Source organism: Mchenga conophoros, linkage group LG23, assembly GCF_057382185.1.
Source record: "Mchenga conophoros isolate Kocher_MC1m ecotype Shallow Benthic linkage group LG23, M_conophoros_male_GT1.1, whole genome shotgun sequence".
Classification (NCBI taxonomy): Eukaryota; Metazoa; Chordata; class Actinopteri; order Cichliformes; family Cichlidae; genus Mchenga; species Mchenga conophoros.
In genome coordinates, this window is record NC_140547.1 from 41,757,106 (window position 1) to 41,781,875 (window position 24,770).

The following is a 24,770-nucleotide window of genomic DNA, read 5'->3' on the forward strand; positions in this document are numbered from 1 at the left end:
TTCCCTTCCAAGAGTTTGTGCTTCTCACCTAATTCAAATCTGTGAGTCGGGGCTACAAGAGTACAAGCTCTGATTTAATTTTAATCTTGTGGCTCTAAAGCTGCATGGGAAAGGTGGCTCTCCTGTGAGTGGGTTAAAGAAAGAGGATGTGGATTACTGGGTGGCTCCCATGTGGGAAAGATTAAAAGGGGGGTTGCTTTGTATTTTTCTCACGTCATTGAAGAGATTCTGATGGATACAACTTGCCTCAACCCAACGGGGATGTCAAGATGATAAATAATAGCTGCAAATTAGACACTAATGACTGAACCCTTATTGATCACTGGTAAGGCAATTGCACAGCTGAATAAGTAGATGTACGTGCCCTCTTTTTGTATTCGCCTGTAACGAACATCAGATGATCAGAAGATCCAGAAAATATTCTAAATTCACCTTTACAGTAAAATAATAGTATCTGCAAAGAACGAACAACCAGAAACCTGTTGCTCAGCACTGTTAGTACAAACAGAGCTCAGTATTGTTTAGGTGTATCATAAAGCATAGACAGTAAGGATCTCAGCAATTTACTGAAAAGAGAGACTTAAGAAGTAGATCAAAAGGAGATTTTCATAAGAGAAATCCAGAGTGGCCCAGAAAGGATTTGACGCTCTGGTTTGAAGGATTATAGAAACTGGATGTTTTGAAGAGATGGCCTTTTAAGTGTAAATGACAGTTCACGTGTCTTTTCCTCATTCAGTAGCCCTGCGTCACGCTCAAACGCTGCCATGACTCCACATTGTGGCGGAAATTGGATTTTCAATAGAGTTGCTTTTAAATCTCCTCATTTTTTTTAGAGACTTTAAAAGCAAAAAGCATTTTCATATTGAAAATATGCATTGAGAATTTGTCTCACAAAGACATTTTAGACATGGAAGAATGTAGAATAAATCTCTAGTTTCATGGTCCAGCACTAATCAACTTGCCCAATTTCTTGTCCTATTATCCTTCCCGCTCTTCTCATCCGTCTTTTCATCCAATCTCGTTCCTTTCTTCCTCTCTCTCTTTCTTCCCGTCTCCAGAAAATGAGCCAGGAGTTTGAGATTAAACGGCTGTCATTAGAGGAGCAGAGAGATCGCCTCCAGCAGCAACTCGACAACTTGAAAGAGGAGCTTTCGGCCAAACTCAACATGGCCAATCAGGAAGTATGAGTCAGCTCTTACTGGAGCGCTAACGCATGACCAGCATGACCTGATCGTCTCCATGCATACCGACACGTCTCAATCAACTGAGTGGTTGTCTCCTCAGGTGTCCCACCTTCAGGAGCTGGTGAGAGAGGGGGAACAGAACCTGAATTCAGCTCAGATGCAGATTACCTGTCTGAAGGAAACTCAGGAGAAACTCAAGATAGAGCTAGACGCGACTCGAGCCCGCGTCCGAGAGACGAGCAACCTGCTGACTGACCTACAGGTGAGGAGAAAACAAAGACAGTACTGAGGTTTGGAGAACCTGAAATGAGGGTCCTCCTGCATTAACGCCCCAATAAAATAAAGTCTTACTGAGGATAATCACTTCAATATCAATATCACATTTATTTCTATAGCACATTTATAAGCAACAAAGTCAGTGTAAATCTGCTAAAACTGCAGTGATGTGTTCATACGTTCTAACACCTGTTAGAAGACGCGCAGCAGCACTTTAGATTAACTGATGGAGACATGAGTGCTGAAGACCCAGAGAGAATTGCAGTAGTCCAGTGTGATGAAGGCATGAATACGTTTTTCTGCGTCTTTAGGAGGAAGATAAGGCTGAGCTTTGGCAATTTCAGGTAACTGATAAAAAAGTGTTTTTCACAACTGTGGACACTTGCTTCTCTAATTTAAAAGAGCTTTCTAAAAACACTCTGAGATTTCTTACAGTGTGGGAATGATGACGAGCAAGAGGACCAAAGGTATCAGTTAACTTATCCAAAAGGGGCGTGTCTTCCAAAAACAATAACTTCAGCCTTATATTTTAGGGTGAGAAAATTTTGTGTTAACTGGTCTCTAACATCATGTAGACAGTTAAGCAGAGACTGCAGTGGGACAGAAACATGTGGCAAAGGACCGCGTATCAGACTCTAACCCTGGCCGGCCGCTCTCAGCCGTGGGGCATATGGTCGCCTGCTCATTCCAGTGAGCTAAACCGTCGCTCCCCAAGGATAAACTTAGAGCTGTTAGTTTCTGGCTCTTGTTTTTTTGTCTAATGCACCTTGTTACACACACTCAGTCACTTAAACTTAATGGATTAAATCCCAGCTTTTATTTTACCAACTTTCTGGGACTCAGATTTTACTGAATTGAAGTAACCTTTGCAAAAGTCTTGACAGGTTGGGTCAACCAGTCAAGAGTTTTCAGACCCGACACTGAGACTGGCAGATGGTAATTTGCCTCCTGACATAGTAAGTCAGTGTGACAGCCTGTCTCATAGTCTGACAATAACAGCTCAGTCAGTCAAATAAATGTGGTGATTAAAAAAAAAGCCTTCACTGATGACCGAATAGAGAGAGACAGAGGGGGGGGGGGACACAGGCAAGGATCGGAGGATAGAAGGATGGGAGAGGGGAAGAACATTTTGAAAGCAGGAGAGCAGGAAATGAGAGTTAACTGAGAAACAAGCGCGGTGCTGAAGGCCAGCTGTGAGATAATGATGATGAGGCCATTATGAGCAGAGTGGGCCTATGTTTGAAAAGAGCCCTGCTGGTGTGAGACGCAGGAAGAGCGTTTGTGATAGAGAGCGTGGCTTACTGGCAGGGGGAGGAGGAGGAGGGAGCGACTCGATCCTTTCATTAAAATTATAGCTATTAATACTGTTATTAATAATAGGGATGATATTTGTATTTAAAGGAACTTATTCATGATAATAAGTCATCAAATGAGAATTTGGGAAGGCTGAATCATCATAGGACTGTACAATAAAAAGGTTTAAAGTAGAACAAAAATGCAGAAAGGGACAGAAAAAGTGTGGAAATGTCTTAGCTTCAGTAACAGGAATTAAAACAACTGTTAATAAAGGCAGAAAGAAGAGTTAATAAGAAGCACAGTGCAGAGAGGCTATAAGAAGAGCGATAATTAAATGAAACTGCAGAATGGTGCTCTTTGAATTCCCACCAGGCTTCTTATTTAAAGGGCTATTTAAAGAGCAGGACTGGGGCAGTAAAAAAGCCAAGCTTGACACAGGATTGTATCCTGTGTTCACACTGAGCTCATTAGCATAGACACAAGCTCAACACCAGCAGAGGCCGGCCTCACAGTAAATTTAGACCAGCTATTGTTTAGCACAGAATGAACCTTTAAGTAGATTACTAGGTTAGGAAAAGTAGAACGAGAGATGGTTTCATTTATACTCATGTTTTATTTCTACCTTAAATACAGAAAGTTCACAAAATTAAAAAAAAATGTTATAAACTATGATGTCATTGTAGAGATTACATCATGTGTTCCTCAGACAAGCAGCCTGTTGTTAAGTCATGAGTACTTGAGCATGTTTCGTGCTTTCGATGTGTTGTTAGAAGTTCCACAAAAACAAAATAATTTCATGTTTTTTTTCCAGTATTTGACACAGCGATTGCAAACATGCTGGTTTTATTTTGGATGCTTACACTATTACACTTTGCACAAAGAATCTGAACGTTTGTTTTCAGCAAGTCTCACACATGCCTCCTGATCAGTCTTAGCCCATTTTTCTTTAGTGAATCTCTCAAACTCCTCCAGATTAGGTGGTCAGTGGCAGTTAAGTCAGGGGTTTGTGCAGGACAGTCAGTAACATTCACTTTGGTCTTTGTCGTGTTGAAGACAAAGCGACGGCACAGACCCAGCTTTGCTCCCGACTTTCAGAATCTTCACACATCCTTCGTTTTTCATTGTTCCTTCCACCTTGATGAGATTCCCAGTTCTAGTTTAATCTCATCTGACCAAAGGACATGCTTCCAGTATGAATAGTCTCCTGGTCATCTTTAGCATACTTCAGTCTGGCTTGAAGGCTATTTTTCTTTCCAGAGTCTTTTTTTATTTGATTTTATGAGGTTTAAGCATCACAGAGTTCAAGTAGAACAGTAGTTTGTGCTATGGCTCACTTAAAAAGGTCCGCTTTTAATATTAAGCTTTGTCATTTTGATTTTTTCTGAAAAAATTCTTCTATTGTGTGCAGAAATGTTTATAAATGCTCTGTTAAAAAAAGAAATTCATAAGGGGGCTAATAGTTTTAACCTCAGCTTTACATTTTCTTGTTATATAGACTCATTTAAATTTATTTTTATTCTTAACAACATATAAATATAGATGTACATTTGTAGTGCAAGATTTATCTTGCGACACTTTGAAGGGCCCCACATGCTGGAGTGAACTGCACCACCCTCACTAACCTCTGATGCAAATCCAGTCATTTTGTCTATAAGCAGCTAAAATATGACGGAAACTGAACAAGGCGATGGTTACTCACAGTTAGCTTTAATGTAGGTGGGTAAGCCTTTACTATAGTCTCTCATTTATCAGAAATGAATGATTCAGAATTATAATTATTCAAGTGAAAGTATAATGAAACAAATACAGACTGTTTAGGATAAAGTAACAAGTGAAACATGAGTCATGTCTGTGGTTTTTTTTTTTTTGTTCTTTTCTTAATTTGCCGTTGAGCCCATCGGTCGCTTTTTGAGAGAAATCCAGCCCACTGTGGCTTACTGAAGCATATATCTTTATTACTATAAATATCTAGTCCCCAGATAACCTGTGAACTGTTCCTAAAAAAGGCTTTTAAATAATGAACAGTAGCTAGTAAGAGTCACAAACACTCAAATCCAACTGGTCATATGTTTCTTCCTGCATTGCTCCTCCAAAAATCATCTCCACTTGTGAGAAATCTAAAAGCACAGATTTTTAAAAAAATCTTATTTAGATTCCCAGAAATGTAAATTGTCCTCACAGTGGATTTAACCACTCATGTGCTTCCCCTTGCAGCTAAACAAGAGAGCTTTTAGCTCTTCTAATGAGCTCATCAGGACTTACAGCCTGCAGCCTCTTCAGCAGCTGGAAACAGCTGACCCGGTGAAGTTTGTTTCTGCCTTGAAACCAGCACATTATAAATGCCCTGTAGCCATGGCATTATATATGCATGTGGAAGTGGGCATTACAGTATGAGTCATCCAGCTTCAGCTATTGAAATATGGCATCTGGTCAGAGATGCAGACTTGGAGAAAAAAGAAAATGCACTTTTTTTACTTTATGCAGCTTTAAACTTACACTATTAGGGCATCAGCACTTTAAAAACACCAAGGTTATTTTAGATATTACCTGCCTGCATTATTATAGATTTTACTCTGAAAGTCTTTTTTTTACATATTTATTGATTGGGGCCTAAAATTATGTCAAACGAACCAATACTGTTACTAGAATCTGCCACAAGACAGTCAGTCTGATGTCACACTATGATTGAATGGGGTCAGGTTGACAATTATAATTACAAATTCACATTCAATTATTACATTTGTGCTCATCAGTCTTCCTGTCCTATAGGAATATAACCAGAATACAGTCCCTTCAAGTTGTGCTTATTGACAAAGGCTCATTCAGCTCATTTGTGCTCTGAATTAGGAGGCAGCTTTGCCAAGCTACCGGTCAGTGTGTCCAGTTGATCAGTTTATCATCAAGTTTTCTCGGCTACCATTATCTCAGGATGGATGCATGAGGAGATGAGCACTCTTGTTCGCAGTAATCTCAGAGTTCTTTAATTTATTTAAAAAATATATATTTGTTGTTTTCCTGTATTGATACAATATTGCAATTTTTTTGTTTTGTTTTTGTTTATTTGCCGACCTGCAAAGAACTCAAACACAAGCTGTGAAACTGAGTCGTCTTGCACACTGGGGTTAGGGACTGGGACTGGGATGCAGTTATTAGTGGAAGAGGTCACATATTCCAAGACTGAAGGTGGCACTTCAAAACAAAATCATTAAACGAGGCCCTGAGATAAAATTACCATAAATTGAAAATCTAAATATCAGATCTGTTTATGTTGAGAATGAGTTAAATTTTATAATCTTGAGATGCTTACATATATAATTTATTTGGTAAACGCTTTTTTGGGGGGGTGTTCATTTGATTTCCCCAAAATGAAGTCTGAGCTCAGCCTGCTATGGGTTTAATATGTATTATCTGTGGCGGTGATACAATAAAACATGATGTCTCCTCAAATGTGCAACTCATAAACAGTGCAGATGTTTCTTACCAACTCAATTGCTGATTTCAGACTAAGATAGCAAAAGAAAATATCAGGAATACTGATAGTGTGTGATTTCTGTTGGAGTTCAAATTTGTGCACCGCTTTGTATTTGCAGGAAGAGATTGAAACCCAGAAGCAGCAGCATGAGGCCAGAGTGATGTCCATCAGAACAGAGGAGAAGCAGAAGATGGACAAGATGGCAGATGACTTGGATCGGAAATGGAGAGATGCACTGCGGTAAAAGAGAGAAAAACAGGAAGCCCATCTCCCCTGATGTCTTTTCTCATTCGTCTCTGTCATCTCACAGCCCTCTTCACAATCACACTTATTATCCCAACAAGTCGGCGTCTCCCCAAAACACTCATGTATATTGATGAGAACGAATAGGAAATGAACACAGTCGGAAGCAAGTTTATAAACGCATGCAATATTTACAGATGTCTTTTAGCAGGACAAAACCGAGCAGCGTGAACACACACGCACACTGAATGTACAATGTAATTAATTTAGTCAAACTTTGTGTCTTTCTGTAGGGAAGAAGTGCGTTTGCTAAAGGAGGAGTTGACCGAGGAGTATGAAGCAGACAAACAGGCGGCCATGACTCAGCTCTCCCAGCAAAAAGAGCTGGAGATGATGGCAGCGAGGGAGGGCTGGCAGAGGAAGGTCGAAGACCTGCTGGAGCAGGTAACGCACACATGCGGACACTGACACGTGAGGGTCCGGCCTGTTTTGGTTTTGTAAGGTTACCACCAGTGTTGGTCAAGTTACTTGAAAAAAGTAATCAGTAACTAAAAACTGATTACTTCCGCAAAAAAGTAATCCCGTTACTTTGCTGGTTACTTATTTTCAAAAGTAATTAGTTACTTAGTTACTTAGTTACTTAGTTACTTTTTAAAAACATGATGAGGTGATAAAGCGATAGATCTTTCAGCCTAATTTTACTTTTTCTGCATAATCCATCATACAAAATGTAATCAAATGGAAAAGTCTCTTTTTTTTTTAAACTTGTTTTGTTAGTTTTAATCTTTTAACTTTATGCATCAAGCAAAAATGTAATTATATGCAACATTCTCTGACTGGAAGAAATTAGTTTAACATTTAAACCTATTTTCTGCACATTCCAGCTCATAAAATAAAATATTTTTTTGTGTTTACACTCAGTCTTTCAAATAGATGCAAGTAAAACACAGCAGAAAATAAATAACATCAAAGACTCAGCGGTCCTGTTGCTCTATTTTCACCTGTAAAGCAGGAGTAGGGTAGGCGTAGGTTTACCCTGGTGCAGGTGTGCCACGGTCAGTTGAAGAATCCGCGAGTTTCTCTGTGAGTTTCCCATTACGTGGTAGCGCACTCGGTGCTTGTTTAGGGGTTTTTTTCGCTGTAAAAATAAGTTTTCTTCCCACGCACAGCGGACGCTAATGTTTTTGTCACTTTTTATGGAATCAAACTCACAGTAAGGTCAGTACTTCCACGCTTTAAACGCTGCAAGCTCATACTCTCTCCCGCACTCGATATATGAACATTGTTGATCTGCACACAGCTGTTGTCACGAACGTTGCACTTGCTTACGTCACTGTCATGAGACATTCTCGCAAAAAATCACGGTTTTAGTAACACAGTACCTCAGCGTTCCTACGGGAAAGTAACGGTAATCTAATTACTGTTTTTGCAATAGTAATCCCTTACTTTACTCGTTACTTGAAAAAAGTAATCAGATTACAGTAACGCGTTACAAGTAACGCGTTACTGCCCATCTCTGGTTACCACATACAAGGTTTAAGGGCTTTAACTCCAGAAAGCCTGAACCATAAAATAATTACGAGACATTTGTCTGTTTATCATATCTATTTTATTATTAGAGTGCCCTCCAGGTCGTTGTGAACATTTTAATAAACACTGTTAAAACACAGTTAAAATGTTGATTAATTGACTGTATTTATTTTATTTCACAGACATTGATTTAACTGTAAGGCTAAGTGTAAATGTATTGCATTAAACTATGACATATATGGAACTTTGATATTCTGGATCTTTGTTTTCTCTAACCGGACCTCCTTACTTTTTAATTGAATACCCCTGCTGTTCAACATTTCAGTGATGTCAGCTGTAGACATGTAGACATTTCTCCCCAGACATTGATCAGTTTCATTTTTCTGTCTATCAAACCATACCCACCGACTGTGTCAGGAGGAAGTATTCATCCGCTGATGATGAGACGCTCACATAATTGACAGCAGGGCAAGATTTTAACATTGTAGAGACCCCCCGTCAGCTGAGCTTTCATGTTAGCTAGTCGCGCACTTCTTTTAATTGGCAGGCAGCAGAAAGAGATCTGACGTTGCTGGATCTTTTTTTTCCTTCTTGTGGTGAGAAGGACATGATTTTTACAGATATTTTTAAAACTGCTTTTTTTTTATTTTATGTATTTTTAGTGTTTTGAGAACCACAGGGTAAGTACCATTTAGTTTCATCATATACAAGCAAAAGTAGACCTTTATATGGCTGATGGCTCAAAAACTGGGAACGTCACACCAAAACAATCCAGATGGATAAATAGCTCTATAGTAAATATGACTTGCTGTTGACATAGCAACTCTTAAACTCTTATTCTTTTCTTAGAGCTGCCTTACAAACCGACCCCAGTAACTCGTTTACTATGTCAGCTGATGATAACAAAAACACAATGGCAGCCTGAACCAAGAGAAAAGAAAAGGTCATGTCAGTCTGAGAGACGGCGAGAGGCTGATTTGACCAACTTCTTCTTCCATGTAAACGATTGGCTCTCGTCTTATAGTAGTTACTAACCAACGTTGTTAGTATGTTTGACTTTGCCTTTATAGTCAGACCCACAAACAGTAGCTTTCTGAGTTTTCTGTAAACAACCAAAAGCTACAACATGAGGTCGGGAGCACATGCTGGTGATGCTGCAGTCATCACTGTTTGCAGTATGTTATAAAGCATTGATATCACATGCAGGTGAACTCTGTTAGTATCCGGGAATGCAGTTGTTCATTTTTTATGCATTTTTTGTTCTTTGACAAGCAGTTGAAATTATTTATCATTTACTTCAGGTTTCTTGGTCTATTCCAGAGTAAAACTTGATGTAATTCAATGATTTATTTGATAATTGCTTGCGGCTCTTTAGTCCTTAGAGTGCGGCTCCGCGTGGTTTGGGAAAATAAATTAGAAGTATTTAGCTGAAGTGTATTTTATTTATGTTCTTTTTTAAACCTGTACTTCTAAATTGGAAGATTATTGTGATATTGAAATAAAAAAATAAAATTATATTCTATTATTTTTTTCATCGCTCAAAATAAGCTTCAAACTCGCGGAAGCCGGTGTACCCGCCGAAACGCCGTGCATTTATTGAGACTTTCAGCCCCAGGTAGGCCAGTTATGGATCTTCGGATCCACATTATGTCAGCAGCTCCACCATGAACTATGTTAAAACAAACACCACTCACGCCTCACAGACGACAGCTTACAGTCCTGCGTAAAGATGAAAGTGACTTCTTACAGCCCCGATCTGCAGACGCTGTGCGCAGAGGTTCAGGAGCAGAAGTCCCATTGTAAACTTATCACGGCAGACCCGACGATGTTTCCATGAACAGGCTTTTCAGCATCTCTTTATTGACCACTTTTCACACACGGTTGCTGTACGCACACAGCCGGCTGTAGCTTTTCAGTTCACAGCCCGACAACACAACAGCAGAGAGAGCACAGACTTTAAGGTGGCGAGGCGTGATCGCGGGTGCTGCTCAGGTGCGTCCGCCTCCCCTGCAGCGGCGCTGCAGACCACGCCCCGCCACACACATTAACCAAGTAAAATACATATTTAGGCAGAATTTTGCAAATATCTATTTTTCATCTTTTAGCAGCATAGAGCTTTTTTTCCAATTATTTTTTAAAAGTCAGCTCAAGGCTCCAAAAGCACAAAGGAGATATAAGGGTGGCTCACAACAGTTTTTGTTTGCTGGATCATTTTAGTTCAGCTGGGTGTCTTTCCTTTTGTTATATTTCTTTAAGAGTTCAAAATGTGTTAATTACATAAATAAAAATGTAATTTTCTCTGCAGCACTTCATGGATTTCATAAGCAACACACCTTAGTTGTTCACACAAAGCATAAAGATAAAAAACAATATATACAGTGTTATCTTCATTTTAGATGTCACAAAGTATTTGCGGCTCTCAGTGTTTTCTTTTGCGTGGAAACCGGGTCCAAATGGCTCTTTGGTGTTAAAGGTTGCAGACCCCTGACTTAAGGACAGCCTGAAGCAAAAAAAGAAAATCCAAATCAAGTCTCACAGGCATTCCTGTCTTTCAATAACTGTGTGAATGTGATTAACAGCAACGCTGTAAATAGCTTCTTCACCTGCTTCACAACTCGTATAACTCCCACAGCAACAGTAAATTGGTATGAAAACAACAAAAGCTGTAACAGTGTTAATTTTGTCCCGTCATAGTGAGGTAGAAGAAAAGGAACAGCCTCTTTTTTTTAAACCAGGTTGTCTCTAAGCCATAGTGATGCTTGAATACATACAGGGAGTGCAGAATTATTAGGCAAGTTGTATTTTTGAGGAATAATTTTATTATTGAACAACAACCATGTTCTCAATGAACCCAAAAAACTCATTAATATTAAAGCTGAATGTTTTTGGAAGTCGTTTTTTATTTGTTTGTAGTTTTAGCTATTTTAGGGGGATATCTGTGTGTGCAGGTGACTATTACTGTGCATAATTATTAGGCAACTTAACAAAAAACAAATATATACCCATTTCAATTACTTATTTTTACCAGTGAAACCAATATAACATCTCCACATTCACAAATATACATTTCTGACATTCAAAAACAAAACAAACAAATCAGCGACCAATATAGCCACCTTTCTTTGCAAGGACACTCAAAAGCCTGCCATCCATGGATTCTGTCAGTGTTTTGATCTGTTCACCATCAACATTGCGTGCAGCAGCAACCACAGCCTCCCAGACACTGTTCAGAGAGGTGTACTGTTTTCCCTCCTTGTAAATCTCACATTTGATGATGGACCACAGGTTCTCAATGGGGTTCAGATCAGGTGAACAAGGAGGCCATGTCATTAGTTTTTCTTCTTTTATACCCTTTCTTGCCAGCCACGCTGTGGAGTACTTGGACGCGTGTGATGGAGCATTGTCCTGCATGAAAATCATGTTTTTCTTGAAGGATGCAGACTTCTTCCTGTACCACTGCTTGAAGAAGGTGTCTTCCAGAAACTGGCAGTAGGACTGGGAGTTGAGCTTGACTCCATCCTCAACCCGAAAAGGCCCCACAAGCTCATCTTTGATGATACCAGCCCAAACCAGTACTCCACCTCCACCTTGCTGGCGTCTGAGTCGGACTGGAGCTCTCTGCCCTTTACCAATCCAGCCACGGGCCCATCCATCTGGCCCATCAAGACTCACTCTCATTTCATCAGTCCATAAAACCTTAGAAAAACCAGTCTTGAGATATTTCTTGGCCCAGTCTTGACGTTTCAGCTTGTGTGTCTTGTTCAGTGGTGGTCGTCTTTCAGCCTTTCTTACCTTGGCCATGTCTCTGAGTATTGCACACCTTGTGCTTTTGGGCACTCCAGTGATGTTGCAGCTCTGAAATATGGCCAAACTGGTGGCAAGTGGCATCTTGGGAGCTGCACGCTTGACTTTTCTCAGTTCATGGGCAGTTATTTTGCGCCTTGGTTTTTCCACACGCTTCTTGTGACCCTGTTGACTATTTTGAATGAAACGCTTGATTGTTCGATGATCACGCTTCAGAAGCTTTGCAATTTTGAGACTGCTGCATCCCTCTGCAAGATATCTCACTATTTTTGACTTTTCTGAGCCTGTCAAGTCCTTCTTTTGACCCATTTTGCCAAAGGAAAGGACGTTGCCTAATAATTATGCACACCTGATATAGGGTGTTGATGTCATTAGACCACACCCCTTCTCATTACAGAGATGCACATCACCTAATATGCTTAATTGGTAGTAGGCTTTCGAGCCTATACAGCTTGGAGTAAGACAACATGCATGAAGAGGATGATGTGGACAAAATACTCATTTGCCTAATAATTCTGCACTCCCTGTATGCATGCTATGTATTTGCAGCCTTTAAATAGGTTCTTTAAAGAAAGCCTTTGAAATTAATGCTCCTTCAGATGTTCCAGTAGCTACAGTTCGGGAGATTTTATCTTATGAGGACTGAAGTTAGCTGCTAGGGTCAGAATGAAAGCACTGTAGGAACAGAGCGAGCCGTTTGACGCTGGTTTGGGAGCTCAGACGCTCGTCTGCTTAGACTCATGTAGCCGTTCCTGCAGAGCATACTGCCTCTGGGTAATTCAGAGCTGAGTCACAACTGAAACCTCAAAGAGGCTCGTCCTGAGTTTGCCAAGACGCTGGTGGCTCCAGATAAACATTTTCTGACAAGCTGGAGTCACCAGTGCCAGCTTGGCAACTTTTCAGACGCCCCCAACCAAAACCGTGACAAAAGCAGCTCACGGCAAAACGAGACAAAGTTAAAGAGTGATCTGACTTTAACTCCAACACAAGATACAAGAGATTCTGTTTCACACAAAGTTTTGTTCTTCTTCATAAAATATTTTCGTTTACCAAAGAAAACTTGTCCTTTGGTTTTGAGACATCTGTTTGTGGTCGGCGGCTCTGCGATGGACCTTTGACCTTTGATATAGCTACTGTGTTGGAGTTTCTTAATTACTCCAGAAATCGTTTGTTCTGCAGACTAAAATGTAAATATTTATTTGCTTAATTGAAAAAAATGTGCAAGCTAAGGTGGCAGTTTTCAAAAGAATCACCAAATATCCAAATAAATGATTGCTACCTATTTGTTTCAGCTATAGATATGGTATCATTTTAAGATGAAAGGAAGCAGTCCTCATTGATGTGGCTGTAATAATTAAGATGGAATTTCATAGTGGGCTCTTTAGGGAGCATCATTTCTTATCTGCAGCATCTGCAGATTATAGATGCCAGATTAGGAATGTGGGTCACAGTATAAAAAGAAGCATTTTAAAGTTATAGTGCCGAGTGGCTAAAAATAAACTTCAAACAATATCACAGATCAGATATCTAAGGAGCTTACACTGTATGTGTACTATATGTGAGCCTCTGCATGTGTGTCTTTTTTTTGCCCTCACAGGGCTGTGTGTGTGTGTGTGTGTGTGTGTGGGGGGGGGGGGGGTTGGTTTAGGAGCAACAGAAAAGATGGCTAATGTGTGTATATGTAATACTGTAATCCACGGATATTATTAAGTGTATATACACTTACCGGAATCTCTTTAAATGTGCTTTGCTAGTACCTCTTTTGATTTCAGATCTGCATTCATTCCTCGCGGCATAATTTCAACAAAGTGCTGGATAAATTCTTCAGAGATTTTTGTCCATATTCACACGACAGCATCACAGAGTTCCTCATCACAAAGGTGCTCTATTAGATTGGGATCTGGTGATTGTGGAGCCCATTTGGGTTCAGTGAACTGAATGTCCAAAAAAACAGTTTGAGATGATTTGAGCTTTGGGTAAATACGCACGTAGGCTGTGGCAATTAAATGATGCCTACCTGGTACTGACGAGTCCACAGTCTGTAAAGAAAATATTCTCTACTCCATTGCACCACGAGCGTCATAAATCATTGATACAAGGCAGGATGGATCCCTGCTTTCATGTTGTACACACTGGTTTCACACCCTACCATCTAAATGTTGCAGCAGGAGTCAAGATTTATCAAAGCAGGCAGTGTTTTCTAATCTTCTGTTGTCCAATTCTGGAGAATTATAACCTCAGTTTCCTGTTATTAGCTGGCAGGAGCGGCATCCAGTGTGGTCTTCTGCTTTAACATTTGCATGTAGAGATGCTCTTCTGCAGACTCACTTGTTACAAGTGATTATTTACTATAAGTGGTTGCCTCCCTGTCAGTTTAAAGCAGTTTGGCCATTCTCCTCGGACCTCTGGTAGATGGTATTGGCCACCAACCAGAGGTAGAGGATTTCACCCAGAGAACTTCTGGAATTGAATTGCTCTGAGTTTGATATGGCCGGGGGCACCAGTACAGCATTAAAGTGAAGTGCAGATAAGCATAATTTTCAAAATCCAAGACCATGCTTTCAAAGGCTACATGAACATCACCTGAAAAAAACATTCCCAAGTAGTTTAATTCATGCTTAAAAGATCCTTTTCAACCCAAAATATTTAAATTTAATTTGAAAGCCCAGTTAGGAATGTTTTAGCTTATCCCCGTAATACTTTCAATCATAGTCTTGCACAAAGATTAACTAGAAAAAACAGCAGACATGCAAGCTGGGCCACTATGAAGACAAAAGCACGAAAGTATTATTACAGTGATCTGCACGGTATTGACCTACTTACAGCTCTGCAGAAACACCAGCCCTACCGGGGGCTCAGAGACTCATCAGTCACAATGCAAAGAGAAACTCGCAGTCCCCTCAGATATAACACATCACGTTGCATTTTAAGGACAAATCTCAAACTGTTCACACATAAGCCATGATTACAACTAGCATCTGTCAGAGTGATAACGGAAATATGATGGATGTATATTGGTCGATTACCCATTAATAACGCTAAGAATAATAAATTCTCCACTTTATTTATCAGAGAAGGGGATATTATATTAGATTGTTACTTTCCTGGTGTGGTTTTAAGGCTGTCAGTGCTTCTCTGTGTCTCTGCACCTCTTCTGTATCATCCTTACAAATTCAAGTTATTGTGCATTCAGACAACACCAATCCCATAATTGCATCAACATTCCACCCTCATGGTGTGTACAATTTCTCTTTCAGTCAAAAAGTAATTCCAGTAGCAACTACTGCTCTTCGGCATTTCTTTTGATCAGTGTTAATACTTCATACGCCGACCCTCCAGCCTGCCAGATGCTCAGTTTGCTCAGAACAGCAGAGCAGTGAGCATGGTGGGACTCTGTTCTTGGTTGCTGTGTGATGGATTTAATGGTGGGACAACTGCCATATTGCTGAATTTATTATTTTAATAAATTTCAATACAGATCAAAATTTAAGTAGATGCAGGGCCTTTCCTGGCTAGGAGAGGGTCTTGAGGGGCAGCTACAACTGTCAGCACAATTAGTCTAAAAGTAAGGGTTTGTTTTTCCAGGAAAACCCCTGTGATTGATAGGGTAGTTTTGTTTATTAACTGGAAATGAAGATGCATACCAAATCCAATCAAAATGTTTCCCATTTTTTCAGAAAATCAATTGTGATTTAAAGGTACAGCCATTAATTTTAAGCATTTACTTTTCTTCTGCTACATCAGAGTAAACAGACTAATAAAACATGGTTAATGCATTTGTTCTTTCCATACCAGTCTGCCACAATCACTTATTGTCTGCAGATTAGACAAGCAACTGGCCCATCTCCAGACAGCTGACAACTGTTATGGCTAAACAACAACAGCTAGTTACAAGCTAACGCAGGGGTGGGCAACTCCAGGCCTCGAGGGCCGGTGTCCCTGCAGGTTTTAGATGTGTCCTTGAACCAACACAGCTGATTTAAATGGCTAAATTAGCTCCTCAACATGTCTTGAAGTTCTCCAGAGGCCTGGTAACGAACTAATCATGTGATTCAGGTGTGTTGACCCAAGGTGAGATCTAAAACCTGCAGGACACCGGCCCTCGGGGCCTGGAATTTCCCGCCCCTGGGCTAACGTTACATATGTAATGTTTGGCTCAAGTGTCCTAAAAATCACACTTTCCCTCTGATAAAGAGTTTGATTACATTCTCACATCGTATCAGCGTTCAGTCATGACGTTCCCGAGTCCTTAAAAGTTGCAACCATTACAAAGACAGTTTCAACAGTTGCTAACAGAGGCTAACAGCTAACAGTGGCAAAAAGGACCTCAGTATTGCTGTCATTATTCACAACTGAGCTTTTTTGACTCCATATTGGACTCCTTTCACAAAGTTTTATAGCCTCTTCCAGAGTAAATAAAGATAGATGCTTCTCACCCGGCTTTGACAGCTGAGGTAAACAGTGGACTGACAGCCTTCCACAGGAGCAAAGACATGCCGGCCGGCTGCATCTCTTATAGCATTCAGTCTCAATTGAATGTTTTTGATCTCTCTTGGCATGTTTCATTGCCAGTGTCAGTGTTATTTCTATTCTAAAGTTAAAAACAACAAAGTATCCAAAGTCTTTACAAGTTAGTTAATGAACAAGCAAGATATAAAAAGAAGCAAATATGATATATTGTGACAACATAAAAAGCTACAGTGGCTATCCTACAGCAGCCACAGTAACTAGGATTATGCGCTTGAATTGTGAGGGTACAAAAACAGACCCCAGTTGCCTGCAAAATCTGCAATCTACTGACATTTGGCGCTGAATAATTTTACTCACTAACTTTAAAGAATTGCCAAGACTCAACAGGATGAAAAAATTGAATGATTTCCCTTTTGACTGTTTTGTGCAGACACACTAGCAGATGTAGTTAAAAATCACCCCTGATGTCCTGAATTTTTGATTAACCTGTTTCAGTGAAGCCATTTATGCCTTTGCTGCCTTAGCCTCTCATGTTTGATGGACGTGGCAGCTACATGTGCTGTTAAAGTAGAAAAAGACATTCCTGAAAGCCCTTAAGTGAGCGCAGGTCCCGTGCGGTATTGTGCGCCTGGGCGGATGTGCCGTCGTTATCTATAATGACTTCTTTTTCATTAAGATATTTTCATTACCAGGTCCGAGCCCGAGGCTCCAGTTTGTGCGAGCCAAAACTTGTGCGCTTGGGATTGTGTTTAATTAAGTCACAGAGGGCTGGGTGCATGTTTTTGCAAACAAGGTCGCTTAAGGTATTTCCACATTGCTAATCTCACACATCCCATTATTTTGCTGTAAATGTAAATATGATTAGTTGGAGTAGACAGAGAGGATAAACTGTGCAGGCCATCTTTTTTTATCCGATGTAGAACCTCAGAAACTTCATCCCAGCCCTGCTCCTCATCCTCTCATTTTTAAATCCATCTTACCTTACACTTGCTAATGTGGTACTTCTTCAGCACTAAACCCTGCGGGGGATTTAACTGCAGCGGCTCAGAGAAAGAGTGGCATGTGAAGGGCCGGAGGCGTCTGGCTGAGAGAGTTCTGCCACTCACCGGCAGTTAGGCCTCTGATAGCTGCAGTATCTCCTCGAAACAAAACACTTTGGCGTGCTCTGATGGGGCTTACGCTTGTTGGCTTTTGTTATTGGGCCGTGCGCGCTGTCACTCGTCGTCGTGACGGGCTGTCAGCTCATTGACACGAGTGGAGAAATCTTCATCCGCAGCCCTGAAGTGGTTTTATTACATCTGTGTGTCAATATCACCACCAGGGAGTGGTTGTTAGAAAAAGGGGGAAAAACCTAGGCTCTCTCCCTGGTTAAGAGCGATGCATTGGAAAAAATATAGTGGAGCAAAAGAGAGAGTTTTTTAATTAAATGTGTGTGCTCTGTTAAGTGAGTTGCTTCTTTCCTGGAGGTATGTCTTCCTTGTAAATTAAATGTGATGTCGCCGCACAGTTGGAGATAGAGAACCACCTGGAGAGAGACACAGTGTTGTCCCTGCAGTTCAGCCTGTAATTACTGCTTCTATCGGATGTGGGCACGCTGACCTGTTAACATTTGCTTTTAATCTAATTTGTTCTGTCTTGTTACTTTTTTCTTTTTTTTTTTGGAATAAGCCTTTGCTCATTATAAACACCTAAACACCATATTTTTACTACTTCCCCCTTTACGTCCCTTTTTCCTCAGATCTCTCTGCTGAAACAGTCCCTGGAGCTGCAGCTGTCTCAGTCTCAGTCAGCTCTCCAACAGCTGCAGTCTCAGTTCAACCAGGAGAGAGAGCTCCTGAGCCAACAGCTCAAAGGTATGCACGCGCTTCCTCCACGTGGCGACTGCGGCTACAAGCTGCCGCTGGAGTTTCAACATTTCATCCTAAAATAACTTTCTTAAAGTAGCGATTTTGCATTTGTATGTGATTTTAACTTAAAAACTTAAAAACTTTAAAACAAGAGATTTTTTATTTTTTGATTATGGGAATTTGAAAGAGAAGGAAGGTTGGAGCTGTAACAGCCAGTTTGAGCTGTTAGATGACGAGTTGCAGTCTGACAAGTTTTATCAGGGGAAACCTGCGTGCCTCTAAATCAGCCATTCCCAAAGTCAAGAGTGCTGCAGCCCACTTAAAAACCTGAAGATCCATTGGGGCCACCCAATCTTAAATCTTCACTCTAATCAGAATCCATGAGAATGTGATGTATTCCTCGAAAAATGTCTTAAAAATAAATAAACCACACAGGAGGATGTTGGCTATAAATTGCTAATGCTACCTAGTCATATGCAAAGTGGTAAGGCTAACTGGGACATAAACTTTAATACGGGGAAGTAAATTTAGGTCAAAATAAAGTAATACCACCTCCTATTTCCTGTTTTAATTCCATATTTATATAACTACATTGATATAAATATGTAACTGTGCATACTACTAATTTCAAGTTGAATTTCTGTTATTATTGCAGCCAAGCAGCCATGAAGGGGGCCACTGCTCCCTTAAAAACTTTTGGGAATCACTGCTTCAAAACATCCATGAGGGAAATAACTGAATTCACAGCCCAGGATGTTCACTAGCATGAGATCGTCAGCATGTCGAGACAAATCATGCTGCATTGCACTGTACCACTGCTGAAACCGATTTTTTATTTTGTTGTGAAGAATAAATAAAAATCTGAAATGTAACCTAAATATTTAATACAAATAGTCCGAGCATCGAGTGTGTAAATATTTTGTTGTCACCTTCTGTTCAGCAGCGCATCTCCTGCCGCTGTGCGACTGGCTCAGATTGTCATATTGCCTTATCGTGTCAAACAGAATGGAAACACGTCTGCTGTTGATGCATCTCAGTGTACACGTTGATATCTCTGTGTTTGCAGAGATGCAGAGAGAACATCAGAGGAGAGAGCATCGATTACAGGAGGCTCACTGCTGTGCCCTCAGCACCATGGAGGAAGCCAGGCAGCACCAGATAAGAGTACGACACACACACACACACACACATATTTGCAAGCATGTAGGTTTGCATCGGTTGTCTTGGGATTTGTCACATAGTTGCACGACACTACCTGCCTTTTGTTCTCTCTGAAAAGAAAAGTAGAGCAAGTTCTAACTAACTTCTCGGGGGCTTTTACTAAATACATTACAGTAGCCTTTCTTGTTCCACTGTGGACTTCACTGCAGTCTTCTTTGAACTCATCTGTTTGTACACACAGTAAAAGTGCCACGAGGACAGTTTCAACAGCCTCACTAGTGCAGCAACAACAGCTGCTAAATGCTACCATCGTTCACTAACAAGTGCTGTGACTGAAGCAATAATGTGCTGCAGTAATTCTAGTAGCAAAAATGCCTAACTAAATTAATAAAATCTGTGATTTTAAATATGATTTAAGCAGCAAACCTTTGACTACTGAATGCAGCATTTGAGAGATTTACTGTTGCTTTGTACTGTAGTATTAACGTGACTCTAGAACACTGTATGTTGGTGGATCCTGTATGGCTAGGCTGGAGTTTGGTGTTGCAGAGATTTCAGGGTGACGATTTTTTATAAAATTTGGTTTGATCTGTCACCTCAGCCGAGTCTGGCATCAATAAATGTTCAGTTTAACTCAGTCTTATTTATATAGACCAGCACAAGTCACTTCAAGGCACTTTATATTGTAAGATAAAGAAAATAATACAGAGAAAACCTCAACAATCAAACAACTCCCTTTGAAGAAGCACTCCCTTTGAAGAAGAGGCAAAAGTGGGAAGGAAAAACTCCCTTTTAACAGGAAGAAACCCCCAGCAGAACCAAGCTCAGGCAGGGGCAGCCATCTGCTGCGACTGGTGTGGGTGAATGGATTTGATAGTTAACTCAAAAACAGGATGATGATGTACCGTACTATTAGCTAGTATTTTTTACCTATGTGATTAAAAATGACTACAAGGCAACATTTGAGCAGAAAATATATTTTATATATTTTCTTCAAGTCATCCAAAGCACATGTGACAACTGCAGCAATAAAACTATGAAAAGGTTAGCACTGCATGTGAACCATGATTGGTATTCTGTCCAAAGCTAGCTCTGCTTATAGGTTGATTTAGCTGCTTGAACAGCAGAGTAAGCAGTGACCTTGTGTTGAAGTAATGTTGACTGAGATTTCTTGAAGAAATGTTTTTGACTAAATCCATCAATACAAGAGCGTGAAACAACACGTAAAACAAGACCACTCAGAGAGCGCAACTATCAAAGGGCAGGTTTATTAACACTGATGTTTTATTACAACATGATGATGTCAACCCGTTATGTCATCATGGTGACATCATAGCAACATCATAGGGACAGCAGTCAAGCTCATGTTTAGCCAGCATATGTAATCATGTCCCCCAAGGCCTAATATGTTGCTGTTATCGGTATCACCATCACAGAAAATCTGAAAATGCTGTTTTGAAAACTGTGGACAAACAGACAGAGTACACACTCCCTCCATTAGGGAGGAGAACAAACTAAAAACTTGCTGCTAAACTTAAATTAAAGAATTAAAGTGTCCTTTAGCTGTCTATCGGCAGGAGAGTAGAGAATTGTGCTTCAGTAGCTGATATATCCACAATGTCGCTTCCCGTGAACTTTGTAATACACAAGTAAACGCCTATTACCATTATAAAAAAAATGAAAGAAAAAGACTGACAAAAATAAGAGTTGACCTAGATGATTTAAAAGAGTTTACTTTTAAATCATCAAATTAGTTCATGTGCTCCTCTGGCTGTATCCTGTGTCTTTTTATAGTTCTGTAAAAATGTGACTTTCAGTACAGAAATCTGCAGCTGCTGTTCCTCTCTTTTCACCTGTGTTCTTATCTACTTTTTTTTTATGTATGTAGCAGTCTGTGATCAGCAAAAGTCCTTAAAATAGTGCTTTATAAGAGGTACACAACTTGATTTGTCGTCCTGGGAGCTTCTAGTGTCTGACGTTATTTCTTCCAGAGAGGAAATTATAGTGTGGAAGGTGCTGCAATTTGAATTTCCAATATAGTCCACAGCACAGCAATGATTACGTGTAGCAGAGTATCCATTGTGAAGTTCAGCGAGTGCTGGTCAACAAAACTACTTGAGACCAAGTAAAAAAGTTTTTGAGCTTTTCTAATATTGTTTAATGATCCTTTTATGTCTGCCACAGAGTCAAGAAGTGCAGAAGATTCATAGCACAATCAAACCCCTGAGGAAATTCCCGGCTTTCTGAGCCATTTTATTTGGATCATTTACTTTAATTTCACCAATTTTCTTGTTAAGTAATATTAAAATGAGCCAAACGATATAAATTATGGTTGAGGTAGTTTTTTTTTTCGTTATGTGGCACTGAGAGGATGTGTCAAAAAGCTCAGTGATTTTATACTTACACTCTTTAGTCATTTTCAGCCTGTTGATGGATCTCGCTGTCAGTTCTGCTTCCTGAAGCTGAGTAGCTTCCTTTTTTTATGCAGTACATAGTGGGACAGTCTCCAAAAGTCTTTGTGTGTTCTTAATATTGTCACTTTTCCTGTGCCAGTCTGTTACTCAAAACCAGCTTGGAGCTGTGGTTCGATTACACTGTTCATTTTCTCTCTTTGTCTAAAAAAAGGAAATATTGAGTCAGACATCCAAACTACACTTTTCTCAAAACCATATTTTTCATGTAACATATTGTGTCTTGTCATCTTCGTCCTTTCTCTTCTCCTTCCTTTCCGTCCCTCTATCCTCTTTAATTTCCCTCGCCGTGCCGTCTGCCAGGCCCTCGAGGAACGTCTAAAGCAGGAGCAGCGGGAGGAGGTTCACGCTTTGAAGGAGGCCCACAGGAGGACTTTAGAAATCCTCAGACAGCAGTCGGACCAGGAGCTGCAGACACTGCGATTTGAATTGGAGGACGAGGGGAAAGCAAAGCTGGGTAAATGATGATAGATATAGTAAACGTGGCTTTGACACGTCTAGGTTTGTAGTTATCGATCGGGGTTGTTTCCACACTGCCAGGCTCGCTCTGTGGCGTGGTTTTAAATTGCAGCAATGATTTTTTCCCCACCCTTTGGTGATTGTGTTTCTACCTACTGAGACGTTCTGGTTCTGTTTCGGCCTGCTGTGATGATGTTTTTGTCCATAGTGATTACAACAAAATCACCTTCATTATCTGCCTATTGCTGTTTAGAAGAATAGGAGAAGAAAGAAACATTTGGTGGTTAAATCGTAAGACGCTTTAGGAAACCAGGATGAAATTAACTAATGGTGAAATCAGCTTTCTGAGATCTGTGAACATGTGCTAGGTGATAAAATTGATCTCAGTAGTTGCCTCCAATATTAAACCAACTAAAAGAATAAGTCGTGAAAGTACGATGTAGGAAAGGAGTCACAAAACATGAGAATATCTTTCATTTCTTCGCACTGTTGTCATTTTTCTACATAAACTACATAAGAAATGATCCCTCACATTACCTGTGGCGTCTCTTTCCTGCAGCCTCTCTTCGTGCAGAACTGAACCACCTCCACGCGACAGCCATCGAGCATCTGAAGCAAATCCACCTCAAAGAACACGCTGCCACCAAACGAGAGCTAGAGAAAGCCATGGAGCACAGCCAAAAGCAGGTGACACTGACAGTGGTTTAGTTCTGTTTTTGTTCTTGTCTCTCAGTGTTTCGCCCTAAGTGATCTCAAGGTTTAAAAGCCTTCTAGCAAATAACTGCCTATTCTGTCTTATGTGCATCCTCTAGGAACAAGATCTCTTAATTCGTATCTCAGACCTGCAAGCGGAGCTGTGTTCCCGTAGCAACCGTATCACCGATCTGGACCATGAGATTCACTCTCTGAACGAGACCATCGACACGCTAACCAGAGAGCTGGAGCTGAAGGGCAAAGAGGTGCTGCGGGTCCGCAGCGAAGCTAACCATCAGATAAGGTTCAGTAGCTCAGCAGACATTATCCTCCCATTACCCTTAAATACTCTTGCTTATATAAGAGTATTTAAGTAAATAATATTTGTGAAATTTTTGCATCAACCATCCAATTTTAAATATGCATTCACAGCATAAAACTAGAATTTCACAGCTGCCTTTTAAGTAAAGATGACATCACATTTGTGAAATCATGTTAAACTTGCGTCTGTATTTTTAGTCTTTTTCTGAGGATTTACTGAAAAAAGTCACGTTTATTCATAAGTGCAGTTTTTTCAAGCCACTTTACATTAGACGTGTTTTTCACAGTCTAAAAATATATTTTTATTTCATTTTCACATATGTAAATTTTTTTCCAGTGTAGCTCTGTCTGACCATTTCAGTTAAAACACCAGTACTTTGTTTATTGAAGCCATAGCTATATAATACCCAGTAAAACAACAAAGTCTATAGATGTCCAGATCTATCAGTGTAAGCATTTATTTATATTAATACTGTATTCTGATCAGTTTCTGGTGAACTTTAAACATGTTTTGCTCTAAATCAAGCACAGCGTTATCAGCATCATGCTTTAGATAAAGTGGGTAAAGGACCTCTCAGCTCAGAGTTTCATGTTTTACACGCCTGCTTCCACAACTCCAGCCTATCTGTTCTAAGCCAGCAGAGTTTGTATTGACTTAAAATGAATCAGTGTTGCCTTCCAGCTTTACGACAGGCAGTATAAAAGATGGATGTAGCTACCATGAAGACATTCATGGTATTTAATTGCCATCTTGGTTTGGAGCAGGGCTTGGTCTGTCTGCATATTATACCCTCATTGTCAGTCACAGGTGGCTAGCCAATCAGCATAGCCCAGATAATCCTCCGTTTTGGAACATGGGATGATCAAGATTTACAAAACAGACTTAATTTTTTATTTAATAAGATCCAAAATTGGCTCATAAACTCAGCAGGAAAATGTTTATAGAGGTCAACACACAAACCATAGGTTTCTGTAGGATCCAGTCTTTTTGTAGCCACCACTGTCGCCATCTGGTGGCTAGAATGCAAGTTAAGGCACTCGTGCACTGGTTTCATTTTTCTTGCGTGGAAAAACGCCACAAAGTCTTTTGCCTACCGCATTTTGACTCCCGTGCTCTTTTTTATAACCTAAAGACCACTGTGACTATGTTTGCTTCTCCAGCTTTAATGAAGTATTCCAACAGGGTAAATATCAGCGTCTTTCAAGCTTAATTTGTTGTTCGTAACACAGACTTTCTGTCATATTTGTCTGCCCCAATGTGAGAAAACACTAATTATATTAGGATAGTTTTTTTTAAATTAAAATTCCTCAAGAATTGCTGAAATGCCCTTTTCTAGTGGTTTGAGTGCTACTGTCCAGTGTTAAGCTTGTAAAAACAGTTACTTTAATGAGTGAGTGATGCTAAAAAGAAAATGTGAAAGCAAAACCACAGCCATTAAAGACGGATGTTCGTCCGCTACTCGTGCAAGAGTTGGCAGCCTGTGCCAGTAACCCTGGCTCTGCTTCTTCACATTTCTTATAGGAAGTTTAATTCTAATGGTCC

At 40.2% G+C, this 24,770-nt stretch overlaps 1 protein-coding gene across 2 annotated transcripts in view; it reads left to right on the forward strand.

Moving 5' to 3' along the window:
* LOC146547891 (protein FAM184A-like) overlaps positions 1 to 24,770 on the forward strand; it is an 80,291-nt gene that overhangs the window by 38,479 nt on the left and 17,042 nt on the right. For both annotated transcript variants that reach the window (XM_085263723.1, XM_085263722.1), the window contains exons 11-19: positions 1,059 to 1,181; positions 1,285 to 1,446; positions 6,347 to 6,468; positions 6,765 to 6,915; positions 18,014 to 18,128; positions 19,189 to 19,286; positions 22,058 to 22,211; positions 22,773 to 22,900; positions 23,026 to 23,210. In XM_085263723.1, coding sequence (XP_085119849.1) covers positions 1,059 to 1,181; positions 1,285 to 1,446; positions 6,347 to 6,468; positions 6,765 to 6,915; positions 18,014 to 18,128; positions 19,189 to 19,286; positions 22,058 to 22,211; positions 22,773 to 22,900; positions 23,026 to 23,210 — 1,238 coding nt within the window. The remainder of the gene's footprint in view (positions 1 to 1,058; positions 1,182 to 1,284; positions 1,447 to 6,346; positions 6,469 to 6,764; positions 6,916 to 18,013; positions 18,129 to 19,188; positions 19,287 to 22,057; positions 22,212 to 22,772; positions 22,901 to 23,025; positions 23,211 to 24,770) is intronic.